Here is a 20,968-nt window from a genome sequence, read left to right as displayed (position 1 = left end):
ATTTCGTGAATAATATTTTGTTTCCTGAAACCATTAAACATAAATTTGCAGGAACCATAAATTTTGCATAAAACATAACTTTTATAGCATTGCTGAGATCTCCAGAAAGAAAAATCTCTAAGGGACTAAAATCAGAATAATAGTAACCAACCAAACAAAAAACCTTGAGTTGAAACCAGAGCTGTAAGCTATATGTGCACACGTGTATGTACACACACACACACACACACACACTCACATACACAAAGGGTTTTGCTGTCAGTGGCAAGTAGAAGGACCTGTACCTGAGATCCTTATAGTAAGCCTGAGAATCTGGCCTAACTGGTCTCAGGTACCTAGAGCCTTTTGGCTCCCAGAAGAAGCAAAGACAAATCCTCTCTGGAAGAAAGTGAAGGCTAGCTGAATTTGAACACAAACTTCAGTTCTGAAATGACAGAATAGAGAGAACAGAGGAGAGGCAACTTTTGAAGAGTTAATGCTTTAATGAAGAACATAAATCAAAACTTACAGGGTGAATATGTATACTTACGGAGATAAAGAAATCAACATTAGAAACATTTCCTTCAAATTGAGGAAGAAAACAAAAATGCCCGATATCACCACTTCAACACTATAATGGCCGCCTGCCTTAGCCACTGCAGTTAAGTCAGGTAAAAAGAATAACAAGAATTAGAAAAGAAAGAAACAAAATTGTTATGATTCACACTTAGTCATCTACATAGAATGCCCGCCCAAACCCATAGTTTATTGGGAATGATAAGAGAATTTAGCATGCTGCCTGCATGCACGCTCAGTCACTTCATTTGTGTCTGTGACCTCATGGACTACAGCCTGCCAGGGTCTTCTGTCCATGGGAATCTCAGGCAAGAATACTGAAATGAGTTGCCGTGCCCTTGAGATCTTCCCAACCCAGGGACTGAACCCGTCTATCCTACGTACTCCTGTATCACAGGAGAATTCTTTACCAATTGAGCGACCAGACAAGCCCTTTAGCATGGTTGCTGCTGCTGCTGCTGCTAAGTCACTTCAGTTGTGTCCGACTCTGTGTGACCCCATGGACTGCAGCCCACCAGGCTCCTCCGTCCATGGGATTTTCCAGGCAAGAGTACTGGAGTGGGGTGCCATTGCCTTTAGCATGGTAGCTGGATATAAAATCAACAGATGAAAATCAGTTTTATTTCTATACACTAATCACAAATAGAATACATATCTTTAAAGCTTTATTTCCAATATCGAGATATAGGAATCTAAAAATGGAACAAAAGATATGGAAGGCTTATGTAGAAAAAACTGTAAAACTTCAGTGAAAGACATTAAAGAAGATCTAAATTTGCAGCATATGTGATGTTCATAGATAGGAATGCCAATATCCTAAATATATCATTTCCTTCTAAATTCAGTGAGATTCTAATAAAAATTCCAACAGGCTTTTTTATTTTGTCAGAACTTGAAAAGCTGATTAAAAATGTTATGTGAGCAGTATCTTGGCCACTTTTGAAAAGAAGACAATGGTGAATATTCATAAGGAGAACCATTAAAGAACCAAAGTAGGAAGAAAAAGGTTTAGCCTAACTCATGGCACTAAGGTACGTAAAGAAAAACAGTTACCTAGAGAAGGAGCTGGGTCCATTCTGGAAACTAGAGGTCCGTATGAGAGACCATGTAGGGGTGGGTGCAAAGTGGAAGAAGAATTAGAGAAATATTTGAGGAGGTGAGTTTGCAGGTGTACGTCCTCTGTTAAACATAGATGTGTTTGGGTACTATAGCGTGATGCTATTAGATATCCAAATCAGAATTTTTTTAAAACATTTTTGTGTAAAACACCTAAAAAAATTTGATCCCTTACATATATTTTAAGGTGTCATCTGTTATGTTTTAGCAGACATCTAAATAGTTACAAACGATGCAATTGCTGATGTATTGAAAAATTATAATTTAAAATTAAAACATTATATTTACTGTGTCCAATGGAACCCAAAATGCCAAAGACTCAGCCACCATTTAAATACATGAACAACTTCATCTGTAAGTTTTAGTGTTCCTCTTCCTACTTGAACTTGTATTTTTATTCCACTTCCTCCACAAAATTTTGTGCTTGTATAAAATATTTTTACGCTTAAGAGTAAAAATTATTGCTCATCCTATCATGTTTCTCTGCCACAAACATACACATGTTAATTGGAATTTTAGATTTCATTGTCAAGAGTTTTCTTTTGGGTTGCATTATTAAAATTATTAGTAGTACCTAGCTGATAAAAACAAAATAAGTTGATTACAGATTATGATGAATCAATATTAAACATCAAAAGTAAAATTTTCCCGGAAATGAATCTCATGATGAGATGGATGAGCCTTTTCTTCCCTCCAGTTAGTTTATGTATCCACGGGTGAATATTAAATAATGCTAGAATGAGACAGCTTTTAATATCACGTCTACATCTGGTTTTCATTTTTATGAATGTAAGCCCTAAGCCTGTGGTTCATTGCTTACAGCAACATCAACACCAATACATTTAATTGTCCCTTTGGCTCCCAGATGGTTTTTATACCCTGGGGCACACAATAGGAATGGGTGAACGTGATGCCCTTCTTTTGTCAAGTGGGAAAAGGTGGCTGTGAAAACGGGACCTACATGAAGCCTAGAGAGCAGGCAGGTTGTTATGTAGATCAATTTTAGGATGGAGAACATAAGTTGAAGACCATGATGATGATTCCTTTAAAAGTGCCCATGTCTTTATAAACCTTGAAAAGTCTTTGTGTGCTATAGTTTGAGGATCATTGATTAAAATCTTAAAACTAATTCCTCTGGCTGATTGCTTGCTTGGTATGGAGCCCTCCGATTTTAATGCCATTCGAATATCCTAAGGCCTCTGTGTAATATGCAGGTCCTATTAACAGTAATAACTCAAATTGCACTTAATTTCATCCCCACCTACTGACAAAACCTCTCATCCTTTGCAAATTCCACCCCCTCCTCTCACCCAAGCTTTTAAAGAATGTCTCTTAAGTGTTCACAGATAAATCCACATGGCCAGATGGCCAGATGGCCAGATGGCCAGTTCTCGTCTCTCACTGGGCACAGGCACCAATGTATTACAGCTGTACTTGTAACTTTCACATAGGATAATATGTACCGGAAATGAATTAAATGTAAATCTAATTTTGTAAGCCAAAAAATGTATTATTATTTTGGTAAGTATCTTTTAAAATACCATACATTATCACCATTATTTAACTTATATAAGAATACTGTAAATATTGTAGCAATATTTCTTATTATGAAATGTTTGAGACATATAAAAGAATATTTAGGTAAGTTACCTACCAGGTAAACATTAAAATGTGAACCCATCACCTAACTTAAGAACTAAAGCATTAGCATTACTAAAGTGTGTTCTGATTCCATCCCATTGCCTCTCTCCCAGGGATTGTTACAGTCCTGAGCTTTGCTTCTAGCACTTTCTTATAATATAAACCTCTACCATATGTATGTATTCCTAAACAGTGTACTGTTTAGATTCTCTTAGTCTTACAGAAATTATATATTTTATATACTCCTCTTTAACTTGCTTCATTCAGTATTTCTAAGATTCAACCATGACATTACATGTATCTACGGTTTATACATTTTTATTGATATATAATATTTCATTGGGTAAATCACCACAATTTTTTTTTACCCGTTCTCCTGAAATGAACTTTTGGCTTGCCTTAATATTTTTGTGATTGCAAGCAATGTTTCTGGCACATGATTGCAAAAAGTTATCTCAGGATGTACAGGCCTAAGAGTGGAACTGCTGGGCATTTGCATTTTCAACTTTACAAGATAGCTCTGAAGTTTTTTTCCAAAGTAATTTAACAAATTTACATCCCCTCTATCAGTATATAGTATCTTCTTGATTTGTATCTTCACCAATCCTTAGTATTATCAAACTTATTATCTACCAGTCTAGTGACTATAAAATAGTACCTCCATGTACAGATTAAAACTAATGATAAAGTCGAGCAACTTTTTACACATTTTGTCATTTGGATTTACTGTCCTGTGATACGTGCCTACCATAACTTTTGATCATTTTCCAGTTGGACTTTTCTGATCTGCAGGAATTTTGTCTATATAATCTAGGTATTAATTATTTTTCAGTGGTGAATGATATATTTTGACTATATCCAACCCCATTCATATAAGCTTTTCTCATTCAGTTCTCAGTGTTCCTTGGGTCGCTCATAGGCATTGGTGTTTTCTTCCTGCCTAACAATCCCTCATGTTTGTGTTGGATAATCAGTTTACAAAGCACTCTCACAAATCTTACCTCATTTGAGTACCTCAACAACTTTTAAAAGACAAGCTGGGTATTATTATACTTGTTTTATAGATAAGGACACTGAGTAGCTTGCCCAAGGTCATAGGGCTCATAAGTCCTCAGACTCTGTGCATATTCTTCTTATGATTATATGATGCTTCAGCTGTTTGTAGATTATGGCTTATTCATTTCAGAAAATGTTGCACCTCTGCTTAGCATCTTTACTTCAGTTCCTTCTTTTTTATGTATATAATTCAAGATACAGCTCTAGTCTGTGAGGTTCATTCTAAGTTCATTACCTTCAAGGTAACAGATGAGTAAAGGAAGCACCAAGACAATGTTTTTTAATGGGATTAAAAAAAAAAAAAGAATGTTCAGGAGGATATTAGAAACCGCAAGTTACCTGTTCTGGGGCAAATCACATTTTTAAAAAATGGGTCTATTATGTAAGAGTTGAGTTCAAATTTACTATTTTTCTTTCTCTTGGCCTTTTAGAGAGTTAACAAAAGGAGTATGGTTAATAAAGAGAAGAAAAATATACTTTAATATTTATTAGTATTATCTAAATTGGCTGTCCATTTATGCCAAACTGATTTTCTGTTAATTAATTATTAAGTATTTGTTATATTAGCTATAACTGATACTTATATTAAATGTTGAACTTGCAATGGGAAGTGACATTGATAGGACAGTAATTCCATCACTCAATCTCCGGCTGAAGCTCCTATGCCTGGGCAGTTCGGTGAGACTCTACCTACTGTGGGAACCCAAGGAGGGTGGGCTGTTAGCTGTCAAATGAGAGACCCCCCAAGTGTTACCTTTCAAACATCTGAGATGGCGAAAGGTAGCACTTCTTACTTTCTAGGAGTTTTAAAATTCATTCATTCATTCACCCTCAAGCTGACCAAACTACTTCATGTGATATCTTTAATTTTTTGGTTTTCATGGATTATTCAATTTTCATGTACATCGCATACACCAGAGAAAACTATGTTTGAGGAAATTAGCAGCAATACCAAAGGACCTGAGTATAACTAAGGAAATAGCATTCCTACTTTGAGCTATTTTAACCACTGTATAATAGTTGTATCTTAAGCACTTCCTGAGCACATCCCTTGATGAATAATAAAGAGACAGAACCTCATTGTATCTTCTCCAAAAAGAATAGTTTTAATAGCAACTGTCTGTTCTACAGATAATTAATAAATATGACCTTTCCTAGGTCTCTTTTTCCTAGTATATCTCCAATTATATACCTGGTATTTACTCATCAAATATTCCTACCTCAGTGTCCAATTTAAAACTGGTTGGCTTGCTATTTTATTTTTGATCAGTGGCATTTTGGCCACTATAAAAAAGGTACTGAGCATCACTGTTAGTACTAGGGTTTTTATTTTTCTTGGCTTTTTCGTTTTTGGCACATGTGAATTTTGTTTTGTTAGAGACTTTTCTTGGTCTCTGATGATGGATTTAAAATTAATGGAACATCTGGTTTTGGTGTGAGGATTATGTTATGACTGATGTATATTGGTTACTCATATATATATATATATATATATATCTTTGATCTTTGCAAGGGGAAAACTACAAGAAATGAGTTTTATGCAATATATTTAAATATGTTCAGGGTAAACAATTTTTCAACTTTGGGTGAAAATACTTGCAACAGTTTAAGGTGACTGTATTTTACCTTAGGACAACTGTTGCATGCTAATTTGTGTGTGTGTGTAAACACTTCAAAACTGAGTTAAAAGATGCAAATTTAAAATTGGTTGCATGTCTAATGTGCTCCAGGTTCAGTAAATAAGCAATTATTTAAAAGACAAACCAAAACAAAAAATAATTGGCTGGCTTGGTCCTTTTTCCATGAAGTGATGGTTTCTCTAAGTATTTTGATCGAGAGCTGTGTGTGATATATCAAAAATAATGTATGGCTGATATGAGCATCCAATATTTCTGGGTCAGGTACTATACTAGGCTCATGAGGCTCACTTTGAGTAGGGGATAATTATACCACAAAGTGGTAAGTATAAGAGAGAGGTGTGCACTCAGAGAAGGGTACCTAATGACTCTGGAATGCAGATCTGTATTTGGAAAAAATGAGTTGAACTCTGTATCAGTAGCTTTGAGCTCTATGTATTTTATGGTTTTGTGTAAGGATGTAGGTCATCATCCTTAATGACTCATACATTCCTAATGTAAGGAGAGGGCCATTCCTAGATGGGCAGCTTCTAGAATCACTGGTCCGGGGCCTCAGAGAGGCAAATTACCCTTATGAGAGAAAGGGCATCCTTTATATTTTCACAAGATCATCTTCAGACTAACTGGTTTAAAAAAGCCTTGTGGATGTGACCACATAATTTTATATCCACTCTAACTAGGCCAAGCCAAGATCCGTGGAATATTGATTGGGACAACAGACGCAAACAAGGACTGTCTCAGGCAAACAAAAAATGTTGAATGTTTCATTTTACTTATGGAATGAAAAGTGCCCTAGGCCTTTAAGAGATGAGGGTGGGAAGGTTGTTTTGATAGATTCTTCCCTTAGGAGAAAAAACATGTTAGAAGCCAAAGAAGCTTCTGTTGCTTTTTCAAGAGGACAGTGGGGTTTTAAAGAACTTACAAAGGCCTGAAATCTTTGGCACTTCAATTTTGACTTTTAAAGATTCCATATTTTGGCATTATAATTAATTCCCAATAATTAATTTCCCAATATAATTAAAAGGGTCTTTATATTGGTCTTTAGGGACAGCAAGAAATCAGAGTCTGGGGAAATAATACCTCATTCTGTTGTCACTTTGGATGTTGGTGGGGAAAGAGTAATGGAAGGGTTTTTTCCAAGAAAGAACAGACTACTTAGCAGCGGGGAGGGGCATCTGGAATTACAAAGAAACATTGGGGACAAAAGAAAAAGGCTTGTGAAATGCCTGTCACGACGTCTCACCAGCCTGATTAATAAGGCCGTGGTTTCTAAGTGACCTCGGGTGACAATCTGCGTTGTTTGAGAGAGTGATCGCTGAGGGTAGTGTCACTTGGTTTTCTGGAATTGAGGTTGTCTGTGGGAGTCCAAGGACTGCAGCGTTGGGTCAGCTGACCCTGAGAGCTCTGGCGGGCCTTGGGTGAGATGCAGGCCGAAGGGTCCGCGCGCAAAAGGCTTGCCTCGAAGACCACCAGCCTAAACCAGGCTTCCCGTCAGGTGCGTTCAGTGGGCTTTGCTTTCCCCACGACCCCGCCCACTCCTGTCCCAGGCCCGCCCACACCGCAACCTCTCCCTTAAGTGGGCCAGCTGCTCCCTACTTCCCAGCCGGCGCCGGGAACTCGGGTCTCGGCAAACTCGAGACACGGGCTGCGCGGGGTACCCTCTGCGCGTGCGCGCACGGCGGCTCTCAGCCCCCTCGCCCCCTCCCCTGCGCTGGGACTTGGTACAGCCGTGGCGGCGGTTGGCGTCCTCCGCGGCTCCAGCCAGGGGCGGGCTTTTCAAACCTTAGCTTCGGAGTTGTGCCGGCGGCCCTAGCTGTGACACTGGAGATGGAGCGGCACCTCCTGAGGGGACACGAACTCCGCGCGGCGGGGCCTGCGGCCCAGCAGGTGAGTGAGGGAGGGGCCCGGCTTCAGGTCCTCAAGAGGTTGTTCTGTCTGGACGACGGGAAAAGCCCCAGTCCGCGTCTCTATTCAGCCGAGGTCAGAAACAAAAGGAAAAAGTAGGCGACTGCACTTTGGGGGCCCTAGTGGACCTTGGAGATCTCCCTATTCCCACCTCCCCACCCTCGCCCCCAGTTTCTTAGGAAACTGGCCTGGAAGCGGGAAGCGACTTTTGGACGCACCTGCCCCTCACCCCTCCTCCCAGGATTGGGACCTTGTCTTTTTGCAAGTGTGGCTGACTCGGGGGACTGGGAGCCCCAGGATTTTCCGGAAGCCCACCCGAGGCCAGTGGAGAACAGTTTGCTTGTTACTAGATTTGATGTAAAGCATAGTTACTGTAGATGCTGTGGGGCGGGATGGAGAAGCAAACTGGAACATCTGAACTTGAGAAACAGTTGGTCTGCTAGTGGATTCTTTTATTATTTCTTGGCATTTATTGAAAGATTATACTTTCCACTCTCAACCTTTAAAGAATACTTAAAAGATGGGGCTTGAAAGAAAACTCTGCCTTTGAATGGGATATCCACTTCCAATTTAATCTCCAGTTTTATCTACTTCTGAAGTAGGTTAAACCATATGAAATTCCCAGTTTTGTAGATCAGAATTGGTAGAATATTAGCAATTTCGTATGGTCCAACCTATTATCTTTGCTTAGAAACCGATTTTCTTTTCTGGAAATCTTAGAATCCTCAGCAGATACAAAAATTATTAGAAAGTGTTCATAATGGTGTGAAAACTAAAGCATGACATTTAGTCTTTCTGCAGAGAGTGCAGTAGCTTTATCGGTAATTTATACTGCTTTATGGCAGCATTTAAAAAGTTTCTAACATTTCGACGCAGTGTTCCTTTTTCTATCTCGTTGTGTACCTTTTTTAAACTGTAAATTTGGTATCCAGCTGGGTCGCTCACTGCTTAAAAGCCAATAAAGAGGCAAGGTTGGTGGAAAGGAAAGTTTACTTCATTTTGGAGGCCAACAAAGAGTTGGGGAGGGCAGTTGTTGTTCTTTAGTCCCTCAGTCCTTCCACTCTTTTGTGACACTATGGGCTGTAGCCCACCAGGCTCCTCCATCCATGGGATTTCTCAGGCAGGAATACTAGAGCGGTATCCACTCTAGTATTTCCTTCTTCAGGGGATCTTCCTGACCCAGGGATCAAACCTGTGTCTCCTGCAATGGAAGGCAGATTCTTTACCTCTGAGCCACCAGAGAAGCCCTGGGGGAGGGCAGACTCGTATCCAAAGGCTGACTTCACCCCAGTGACAAGTGGCCAAAAGCTTTTATAGGCAGAGGGAGGGGGCTGCATGCAGAAATAGCACAGTCAGCTTTGACAGTCATCTTGAAATTGTCATTGGTAGTCTGACCAGTGGCATCTTGATTGTTTTAAATAGTTAAGCTTCACTTCCAGGGTAGGTTTGTTCTCATTTCTTTGAGACCAGTTCTTGGAGTTATGGCGGCTTCTGTAATGGCTACTGTCTGGTCTTGTATTGACAGCTTGTTCTGCCTGGTTGGGGTTTCAGTATCCATAAGACAGCTCATGGGATATGGCTTAGAATATTATCTATAGCCCTTGAGAAGGAACTAAATGGCATTGACTTTCCTTACTAACTAAATTATTGATATTATTGTTTTGTCCTGTTTTCAAGCTTTTCTTTGCTTCTGTATTTTCTTACTTCTCTGATTAAACTTATTGTTAAGCTAAAGATGTTTCACAGGCAAAAAAGGCAAGCTGAGGACGTGGGGGGCAGGGACCTTAAGGGTCCTGCTCTGTTTCACTTCGATTGTACTAATTATTTTTTAAAATTTGATTTCTAGTGAATTGGTGGTATCTTGAGGCTCTTGCATTTATCACATAGGTGTTGGTGGGGCTGATCAGGCGTACTTATTGAGTTGTGTGTAGCAACAGTATTTTGGAATGGTACAAAAGAGATGAGAATAAGGTCATTAAAGAAGTTTTATGTGGAATGACAAGAAATACTTAAATATACATAAAGGTGAGATTATTTACATGTAGGAAAGTACAATACTTAATGATTTCATAGGTAGCAACAAATTAAGATAATTGAGTTGTGGAATTCCTTCTGTTTGGATCGTGGAGAAAAATTGCAAATAGTAACAGGCTGTAATCTAACAGGAATATTGAGGGTCAGTAAAAAAATTTTATACTTGACTAACACTGAATTTTTGTATTTCCTTTGATATTAATGAACCTGCCATAAGATAGGCCCAAAGATTCTGAGATCATCACTCACTAGTATAACTTCTCTACTTGAACATTAGAGTTATCTGTCACTACTCACAGCATAGAATATTGTCTTTGAAGTCTGATTAAGGTAAAATTCTGCTTGTTGTGGAACCTTGCATAAGTTAGCTGTCTTTTCTAAGTTGCAGTTTCTGCAGTTGCGGAATGGGAAAATTGCTTATTCTAGAGAGTTGTTGGAATTTGAGAACCTCTTTAAAGTACTTAATGGACTTCCCTTGTGGCTCAGATGGTAAAAGTGTCTGCCTACAATGCAGGAGACCCCAGTTCGATCCCTGGGTCAGGAATATCCTCCTGGAGAAGGAAATGGCAACCCACTCCAGTGCTCTTGCCTGGAAAATTCCATGGACGGATGGAGGAGCCTGGTAGGCTACACTCCATAGGGTCGCAAAGAGTTGGACACGACTGAGCGACTCCACTTAACAGTACCTAGCACTCATACATGCTTGAAAGATGACTGGTTTTGTTACTACCTTTGTCCCATTTATCCGAATACTTGGAACAGCCACCTACCTTTTCTTATAAATGTTTAAGCTTTTGCAGTCTTTATAAAAATTAAAATTCAAGGCATACTTTCTCATTGCAGAAAAGTAATCATAGAAAAATGAATTTATGAACTCTTCCTCTAGTTCCATTCCCCAGAATGAGCATTGTTAACAATTTCCAGACTTTTCTCTGTACATAAACAATTCTTAAAATACACACAGTTTCTTTTGGAAACAGTGTATCTGTATATGCCATTTTGGAGTCTTTTTCATTGTAGTCTCTCCCTTAACATGGTTTAACTATATGCATTAGGTGGGTGTAGGTTCTATCTGGATTCATGCAGTTTTGTTTTTTTTTTACCAGCTGCCAGCTTCGTTTTTCTTTTTCTTTTTTTTAGTCAGTGCTTGATTCCACCGCTCTGGCATTTTCTTTGTTTTTCCTTTGTGTGCCATTCTAGCTCTTAAAATTTAGTATATTTCTGTTTCCTACATTATCTAAGTTTTCACATTTAAGTCATCAATTTCCTTCTTAGCCTTGCTCTAGCCGGTTAGTCTTATCAACCTAACTTTAAATACCTATGAGATAAGGCTTCTGTTTGACTCGATAGCAAGCCCTTATTTAGAGACATGCTTTTGTCATGTGTCCTAGTCGGTCTTGACTCTGCCAATATGATTTTAGTTGCCTACTCTTCCTCTCTGAGGTCAGTAAGCATCACCATCGAATGCTTATGTCATTACACAATCACTGTTCTCACTGTGGTTGGCACTAGACATCACTCCTAGCCTTGGAGCGCTTTGTACCCCTTCTTAACTAAAACCAAGTCCTTTGACTCCATGAAGCTTTTCTTGGTTAGAGTAGTTTCCTTGACCAGAGATGTTTTCTCTGTATATAAAGCATAGATGTGTACTGTACATTCTAGTCTGGTAGTGGTGGTTTAGTCGCTAAGTCATGTCCGACTCTTGTAATCCCATGGGCTATAGCCCACCAGGCTCCCCTGTCCATGGGATTTCCCAGGCCAGAATACTGGAGTGCGTTGACATTTCCTTCTCCAGGGGATCTTCTTGACCCAGAGATCATATAGTATATACTACAGTAAGAGAACTTGCATGAAGAACACAAAACTGGTCCTTTTGTTTCTCCATGAATACATTAAAAACAGAAGCTAACACAACATTTTAAATCAACTATGCTATGCTATGCTAAGTCACTTCAGTCGTGTCCAACTCTGTGTGACCCCATAGACGGCAGCCCACCAGGCTCCCTCGTCCCTGGGATTCTCCAGAAAAAAAAAAATACACTTAATTTATCCCACTTGTATCAGCCCTCCAAGATCCACATCCACTCACTGTAGAGTAAGAGAGGTAAGGTCACAGTTCACTATGTATGTTAATTTGGCTGGGTTAGGGATCAGCAAACCACTTCTGTAAAGGGACACATGGTAAACATTTTCAGCTTTGTGGGCCACGTAGTCTCTCTTGAAATTATTCAGTTCTGCCTTTGCAGTTTGAAAGTAGCCATAGACAATAGAAATGGGCGTGACTGTGCGCCAGTACAACTTTATTTACAAAAACAGGCACTAGGTTAACTATAGTTAGCGTCCCCCCCGCCCCCCGCTCTAAAGGATGTGTGTGCTCAGTAACTCAGTTGTGACTCTTTGCAACCCCATGGACTGTATGTAGTCCTCTAAGCTCCTCTGTCCATGGGATTTTCCAGGCAAGAATACTGAAATGGTTTGCCATTTCTTTTTCCAGGTGATCTTCCTGACCCGGGGGGTCGAACTTGCGTTTCCTGCATTGGCAGGCAGTTTATCACTGAGCCACTGGGAAGTCTGATCTAAAGGATCAGTTCAGTTCAGTCGCTCAGTCATGTCCGACTCTGAGACCCCATGGACTGCAGCATGCCAGACTTCCCTGTCCATCACCCAACTCCCGAAGCTTGGTCAAACTCGTGTCCATCGAGTCGGTGATGCCATCCAACTATCTCATCCTCTGTTGTCCCTTTCTCCTCCCGCCTTCAGTCTTTCCCGGTGTTAGGGTCTTTTCCAATGAGTCTGTCCTTCACATTAGAATTCTAGTATCTGCCAGCTATATCTCATTTCTTTAATGAACTTTTAATCCTACAAATACTGTAAAATTTTTTTAAGCCCTGACTGTACATTTCCTTTCTCCACTCTATCCCAAGCCTCTCCAGTTTTATGAAGTCTTGATCAATAATTGATGAAGAGAGACAATCTTCATTTACAGGATAGAAACCTTAGAAACCAATTCCTTAGTGTTTTTGTGGCCACCTGCTGGTTCCTTAAGGTTTCTGCAATTTCCCAGATTGCTGGGGGATATCAAGCAGTCCAACGCTGGTTCTCTACCTGAACTGTGCGCTGAATCACCAAAGGAACTTTAAAAAACAAAAAATGTGCAGGTTCCACTTCCAAAAATCCTAATTGTTTGTTTTTCTTTGCCTGAGGTGATTCTAATGTGTAGCCAGCTTTAAGAATGACTGTGCTAGTTCAACTGGCTGCCTCATTCTCCTGTTTAAAAAGCAAACTTGAATTTAATGGCACCAGATGGTACTTGTTTATATTTGAGTTGTGGGGTAGTTTTTCATCCCAGTTTCAAGTTGCTCTGTAAGTGCGCTCTCCAATACTAACCTGCCTGCCAGAGTTTATTTCTATAGACATGTGGGTCACACAGATAACTCTTATAATTAATTACTAATTACATTAAAAAGGAATTTACTTTGGGACTGACAAGTCATAAAAAGATGAGATGGAGTTGTTGAAATTCAGTCACGTGTAAAGAAGGAAAAGTAGCAAATGACTACATTTATATAGTACATCAGTTTTGAGTTATGCTACAAAAGAAGGTTTTTATATAGTGATTACATGATGTAATTACAGAACATAATTAAACAAGTCTGTTTCTGCATGTGAATAGTACATTTGCTGGATTTGGATAGTCAAGTTAAATCATCTGCAGTTTTTCTTTTCGAGTAATCTTCATATGCAAAGTACATCATGAGAAATGCTGGGCTGGAAGAAGCACAAGCTGGAATCAAGATTGCCGGGAGAAATATCGATAACCTCAGATATGCAGATGATACCACCATCATGGCAGAAAGTGAAGAGAAACTAAAAAGCCTCTTGATGAAAGTGAAAGAGGAGAGTGAAAAAGTTGGCTTAAAGCTCAACATTTAGAAAACTAAAATCATGGCATCTGGTCCCATCACTTCATGGGAAATAGATGGGGAAACAGTGGAAACAGTGTCAGACTTTACTTTTTTGGGCTCCAAAATCACTGCAGATGGTGATTGCAGCCATGAAATTAAAAGACGCTTACTCCTTGGAAGGAAACTTATGAGCAACCTAGACAGCATACTCAAAAGCAGAGATACTACTTTACCAACAAAGGTCCGTCTAGTCAAGGCTATGGTTTTTCCAGTGGTCATGTATGGATGTGAGAGTTGGACTGTGAAGAAAGCTGAGTGCTGAAGAATTGATGGGTTGAACTGTGGTGTTGGAGAAGACTCTTGAGAGTCCCTTGGACTGCAAGGAGATCCAACCAGTCCGTTCTAAAGGAGATCAGTCCTGGGTGTTCATTGGAAGGACTGATGCTAAAGCTGAAACTCCAGTACTTTGGCCACCTCATGTGAAGAGTTGACTCATTGGAAAAGACCTTGATGCTGGGAGGGATTGGGGGCAGAAGGAGAAGGGGGGACCACAGAGGATGAGATGGCTGGACGGCATCACCGACTCTATGGACATGAGTTTGGGTAAACTCCAGGAGTTGGTGTGTGCTGCGATTCATGGGGTCGCAAGGAGTCGGACATGACTGAGCGACTGAACTGAACTGAATCTATTGCTCTAACTTTTCTGCTTTTTAAAAAGATTGTCTTTTCAGTATCTGAAACTTATGTTATTAGATTCATTAATATTTTTGATACAGATTTTATTTCATTTAAAAGGCAAATTATAGCATTCTTTTTTTTTAACCACAGAAACCAGGGCGATCTGTTTTTAGAAGTAGACATACTGAAGCATTAACACATGTTTGTAGGATAGTAAAAAGTAACAACTTAGCAACGAAACAACAAAATAACAGAGTATCTAGCGATTTATAATTTTTTTTAAAGTCACTGAATTAAATCAGAAGAGTACATATCAATTTACAGAATTTTGATGTTATATCTGAAACTTGCTTTTAGAGCCAGGATGTTATAAGATCATTGTACAGAATGAAAGAAAGACTTTCAGAACTAAAATAATTTAGTAGTTTCATGGTGACTCTTAAAACTAAAATAAATGTATACAAAACTATGTTCTAAATCTCTGGTCCAGGAAGCTAAAGCTCCTGACATTTTCTTAGCATGGTGCTTTCACTCTCTTGCTTCTGAGATTTTATTTACATTGCTTACTCTAACAAATAGCCTGTTAACCTCTCTGCTGCTAAACCTTAGTTCCTTTATTCAGCATCTGTTCTTTTAGAAAGTTTTTCCTTGGTTAATTCAGTATCATCAGTTAACATCTTGCCATTTCACAGTGCAACTTACATGAAACATATATATGCTATACTTTTCACCTTGGTTATTATATTTTTGTGTTAGTTTCCTGAGGTTGCCATAACAAGGTACGAAAATTGAATGGCTTAAAACAATAGAAATTTTTTCTGTCATAGTTCTGGAGTCCAGAAGTATCTGCAGGGCTATGTTCCTGCTGAAGGGACTAGAGAAGAATCTGTCATTGCCTTTTCCAGCTTCTGATGGTTGCTGGCAATATTGGTGTTCCTTGGCTTGTAGACTCATTACTGCAGTCTTTACCTGCATCTTCACATCGAGTTCTCTGTGTGTTCCTCTGTTTCTCCGTCTGACTTTGCTATGAGGCCAATAGTTATTGGATTTAGGGCCAAAATGAACCTAGTATGACCTCATCTTAACTAATTATATCTGCAAAACTGTCCAGATAAGGTCCCATTCTGAGGTTCTGGGAGGACAAGAATGTTTGGGGGGCACTATTCAACCTTGTACAATTACAGTAAAAATATGTAGTATTTCTCACTTTTGTTTCTGTTCTGTTTTTCTAGTAGATTATAAAGGCTCCCTAATAAAGCAAGAAATTAAGATTTTGCAGAGCGTATTTAACAATTTTTATACTATCACATATTAAACTTTATTACTTTCCTGATATGTTATAAAATTATAATACTAGATAGTACGTTTCATTTTTTAGGAATATAAAGAAATATTATTCTGTGTTTTGCTGCCTTTTAAAATGCTTTTTTTCCCCCTCTCTCTTTTCTAAGAACTGCAGCATTCAAGAAAAAATGGATTTGGAAATTCGAATACGAGAAGGAATATGGAAACTCCTTTCTTTGAGCACTCAAAAAGGCCAGATTTTGCAGGCAGTTAAGAATCTCATGGTGTGCAATGCTCGAATAATGGCTTACACATTGGAGCTGCAGAAGTTAGAAGAGCAGATTGCAAATCAAGCTGGAAAATGGTTAGTGGCATTGTTTACCTTTGGTTTTTAATATACTTAAATATTTACATTAAAAACACTGTGTGATTCAACCTTAAATTTAATCTAAATGTCAAATCACCAAAGTTTTTAAAAAATATACTGAAGTAGCCTCTAGTATCATAAATGTTTTGACAGTAGGGCTCAGAGTAAACGTACTATTAAGGCAGCAGTTTTTACTGGGCAGTTTTATTGTTTTCATTACTTTAAGGTTGTAAAATGAAGTGGTTAAGAAGCAAGGAGTGAGGAAATATTTTGAGAAGGATCAAGATTGATACTAGAGTATTAATGTGTACAAATGTAAATTTTAAAAAGCTAATTACTTAAACTGTTAAAAAGGTACTATCTGAGAGAAAGGGAAACTTAGGTATAGAAGTTGAAATGAGTGGGCAACAAAATTAAAGCTATGAATAGAATTAAAGATATCAACGGGAGGGAACTTAAAAATCAGCACGCACATTCCTTTTGCATGGTGAGTGTAAGTTCTAGTGAAGCAAGTCACTCAACTCATATTTTAACTAGTGACAGAAGCTAATGAGAGGTTACTTATGATTTGCTAAGTAACTCCTGGTCCTTGTTCTCTCTGTCGATTTGTGCTGCCTTTTACAGTGCCAGGTTTTATTTGGACCTTAGAATTGACTCAGTGACTAGATACTGGCTTCCTTTATCATATAAATGGTTTTACATTATCCATGGTTAATCATTGTTAAAGCTATAGCACTAGTTAAAAGTTTCTTTTTAGACCTTAGTGGCCATTGATTTGGATGTTCACAGTACTCCTCCATGAAATTCTTGAAAAGTAAGGTAAAGTCACACATCAGAGAAAGAGTTTCTGTAAAAATAGAATATTGATGAAATCATATAATAAACACTTGTGTACAAAGTGGCTAGTATTTATTAGCTTTATTCCCTTGGGATAGCTGTTTAATCTCTGTTTAATTTCTGTAGTAAAGAAAAATTTCTTTTCTACAGTTGACATAATATTTACATTTTGAAAATTAATATATATATATTAAAAACCTAAAAACACCTTTTATATAATTAGTATTCATAATATGTCAAATAATTTTCACTATTATTTATCCCTGGCATTATAAAATGAAGTTATTCCAGTATCATAATCTAGGAAAATATTTTTCAGATACCCATAATACTGGAATAAGTCAGTGCTTCCCAAATGGGCCAAATATATTACTTAGAGTACATGATTATGTGTCAGAAGACAGGCAAAGCCAAAGAAAAACTATGGCATATCTTTTTGTAGCATGATTTTTTAAGATAAAGTGTAAGAAATTTAGAAGTGTGGCTTAGTTTTGTATTATGCTACTCACGGGGGTATATATTCCTTCTCCTAGCAATATTTTGTCAAGGAGGATTTGTAACAATATTTTGTTTAGGAGGATTGTTTAAGTGGGAAAGTTTGAGAAGCACTGGATTTTAAATATAGGCATGCTCAGTTGTGTCCAACTCTTTGAGACCCTATGGACTGTAGCCCGCCAGGCTCCTCTGTCCATGGGATTTTCCAGGCAAGAATACTGGAGTGGATTGCCATTTCCTGCTCCACAGGATCTTCCCGACCTAGGGATCCAACCTGTGGCTCTCACATCTTCTTTACCACTGGGCCACCTGGGAAGCGGGTTTAAGTATACAATGTGGGACTAAACACTCAGTATTTGTCATCACTCACAATTACATAGAATGTTCTCTGGGAATCACATCTGCCCTTCATATTTATGTTCTTAAATATATACGATGATTTGTGAACTGGCCATTTTATTAATTTGACAGTACAGCTTTCCTGAAGTTGCTGATTTGTAAAAATGTTAAATTTTCTTAATCCCTGTTGGATTTATATAACAAAGATAAGAAAAAATATCTGGAACTCTCACCTGAAAATGTGTACAACCTTCAGTTTCTTTACTTATTATCTTTGATAAAAATAGCTTTGATGGTATATTTCTTTTATTCAACATTTATATTTGTTTATCACTCATATAGAAACATTGCATCTGTTAATTATTATTTCTTTAAAAATCTGAATATTCTGTATGAATTATTTTGTTTACAACTTCTTTTTGTTATGTGCACATATAACCCAAGGTCACTGATCAAATGTACCTGAAAATTACAGTACTCGCTTTCTTATTATATAAAAGAGCCTAAAGATAAAAAAGAATCCCATGATAGTTTTTTTTTTAGTTCCTTCAAGAAAGTTATGTAAATTATGGCATTTGATTAATCACTCCAGTATTTATCAAATATCTACTACTTGTAGAACATTTACTAAATATTGTGCTAGTGAATTCAAATTCAAAGAACAGAATTTGTCAAAGTGTGAGTATATTTGTATATTCAGCAGTCAAATACTTTACCTTCAGAGATTCAGCAGTCTGTACCTTTCTTCGTTTTGGTGGTCTTCAAGGTAGAAAAGTATTCCAGTTTTACTTTGCTGCCAGAACTTAAATAGCACTTTAATGAGCCTACTGCCTAACACTAGTCTACCTTCTCTAAAATTTTATGGTAAAATGTCAAAAAATTAATGGACTACATCTAGAGTTTTTCAAAGAAGAGTTAAATCAGTATAAAATGGTGTAGTTAAGGAAGGTCTAATGGAATAATTGGATAGATAGAGTTTGGTTTGTTGAGTAGGAGGAAAGCAGGATTCCAAGAAAGAAAAATCTCAAAAGTTTGGGATGAAAGATGAGCATGAATTATTCAATTGCAGTGAAAAGATGTGTTTGGATGAAGCTGAAGATCAAGCCAAAGTGGGAAAGGATGTGGATAGCAAAGAGTCAAGAAAGTTTACAATGATAGAAATTTAATTGTTATTTCCTGATAGTCTTTCTAGCTGGCATATTGTGTGCCAGGGCGTTTATAAATACCACATCACAAGCTGAGAAAGGTATAAACTACTTTATTGAAGATTTGGGATAGGGACTTAGAAATACTAAGCACCTGTTTCAAAGGGCACCCAGTAGTGTCTCTCTGTTTGGGACGTGAACCCAAATGACTTAAATGCCAGAGAAAACTTCACCCTCCCCAAAGAAGCCATGTACTCTGTACTACCCTAAGCTACTCTAGTAAGTTATTTGAAGGCTTTATGTTTAGTTCATTGTTTGCTTATCTTTTATCATTTTATTTTCAACAAGAAAGAGGTATGATAAAATGGGTTTTTGGGAAGGTTATCTGGCAGACTATTGAAAACGATGGTGAGACAAAATAATGAAATAATCAATTTTTAAGGAAAATATTTAAGAACAAAGAGTTGGATACGACTGAGCAACTGAACAACAAATTTAAGAATAGACAGATGAAGTGATCAAATAAGTAACTTTTGATGAGAGTTTTATAAAAACTAATACATGAGTTTTGGATTTTTCTGATGTTCACGCGAGGTGCTCTCTACACAGAAACAAGCGTTCTGCAAACAGTTTCAGTTATTTCTTAATTTATTAGGAATTGTCTTATAAGTAAACAAATAGTCTTGCTTCATTTTATAGTCTGGTTAACTGAGGTTTCAAGAAACAAGCCCTGATGCTCCAAGACATGCATTCTATACAATGGCTTAACGTCTGTATATGGGGAACAGTGCTAGTTTGGTACCGTTCTTAGGAGAACTGAGAAAATAGTAGTCATTTTCCGGTTTAGTTGAGGAACCCTACTTGATAAATCTGTGATATAGTCATATCATTAGCTCTTTTTTTAACCACCTGGGAATATTGATAATGGGTTAAATGTTGCCTTACTATAATATTCTAATAATGTAACAAGCCTTGTTCTCTTTAACTTCTGGTATATTATCCATTTTTTACATCTAGATATGCAAAAAATGTTTAGGTTTGTATAAAATTCATAGTAGAGTCAGAGTGACTCAGGAAAAAGTGAAGGGACTTACCTGGTTAAGAATCGACCTGCCTGTGCAGGGGATATGGGTTTAATCCCTGGTTTGCGGAGATCCCACATGCTTCAGAGCGACTGAGCCCATGTGTCACAGCTACTGAGCCTGTGCTCTAGAGCCCAGGAACCCACGATACCTGAAGTCTGTGAGCCCTAGAGCCTGTGCTCTGCAACAAGAGAAGTCGCCAGAATGAAAAGCCCATGTACCTCAATGAAGTGTAGCCCCCACTTGCCACACTAGAGAAAGCCTGCGCACAGCAATGAAGACCCAGTGCAGCCCCCCACCCCCCAAAAAAGTGAAATATAGAAAGCTTTCTAGGTTGAGTAGACAGTAGTAGTAGGGGTGAGAGGTAGAGTGTGGACAGCTTACGACATTAGTTTAGAGGATAGGATTGCTTGTTTATAGCAGTCTGTCAATATGCTAGTCGTTTAATTGGTGAGTCAAACTCACCACCTTTTCCTGTATGTGCACGCACACACACACATACGCGTGCAATGTGAATTGTGCCTAGTTCATTGCACTGTTCTGACCCTTATGCCTGACTCCTCTGTCTGTGGAATTTTCCAGGCAAATACTGGAGTGGGTTGCCATTTCCTACTCCAGGGGATCTTCCCAACCCAGGGATCAAACCTGTATCTCTTATGTGTCCTGCGTTATCAGGTGGATTCTTTAACACTGTGCCACCTGGGAAGCCCGTATAGCCATAAAGAATTGCTTATATTGGTTCACTTCTTAAAGACAGCTAATGGTTTCCATTTACTAAAATTCTTTAGATAGACACTGCATTTGTGGTCTGATCTCAAACTACTTCCATAATAGTTTACAAATTAGTTTGTTAATTTCTACTTTGCAAATTTATTTCAGCCAAATGCTTGGT

The 20,968-nt window shown here is 38.2% G+C and overlaps 1 protein-coding gene across 4 annotated transcripts in view; it reads left to right on the top strand.

Moving 5' to 3' along the window:
* The first annotated feature begins 6,552 nt into the window (after window positions 1-6,552).
* The window catches only part of RTKN2 (rhotekin 2), a 114,339-nt gene continuing 99,923 nt past the window's right edge, over window positions 6,553-20,968 (top strand). The window contains exons 1-3 of one of the 4 annotated variants that reach the window (XM_059882568.1): window positions 6,553-7,892; window positions 12,439-12,645; window positions 15,979-16,175. In XM_059882568.1, coding sequence (XP_059738551.1) covers window positions 12,553-12,645; window positions 15,979-16,175 — 290 coding nt within the window. In that variant the 5' untranslated portion in view covers window positions 6,553-7,892; window positions 12,439-12,552. The remainder of the gene's footprint in view (window positions 7,893-12,438; window positions 12,646-15,978; window positions 16,176-20,968) is intronic. The other 3 variants (XM_059882569.1, XM_024986727.2, NM_001192310.2) reach the window with 3 other exon arrangements.

Source organism: Bos taurus, chromosome 28, assembly GCF_002263795.3.
Source record: "Bos taurus isolate L1 Dominette 01449 registration number 42190680 breed Hereford chromosome 28, ARS-UCD2.0, whole genome shotgun sequence".
NCBI lineage: Eukaryota > Metazoa > Chordata > Mammalia > Artiodactyla > Bovidae > Bos > Bos taurus.
This window is presented reverse-complemented; position numbering and strand designations above follow the sequence as displayed.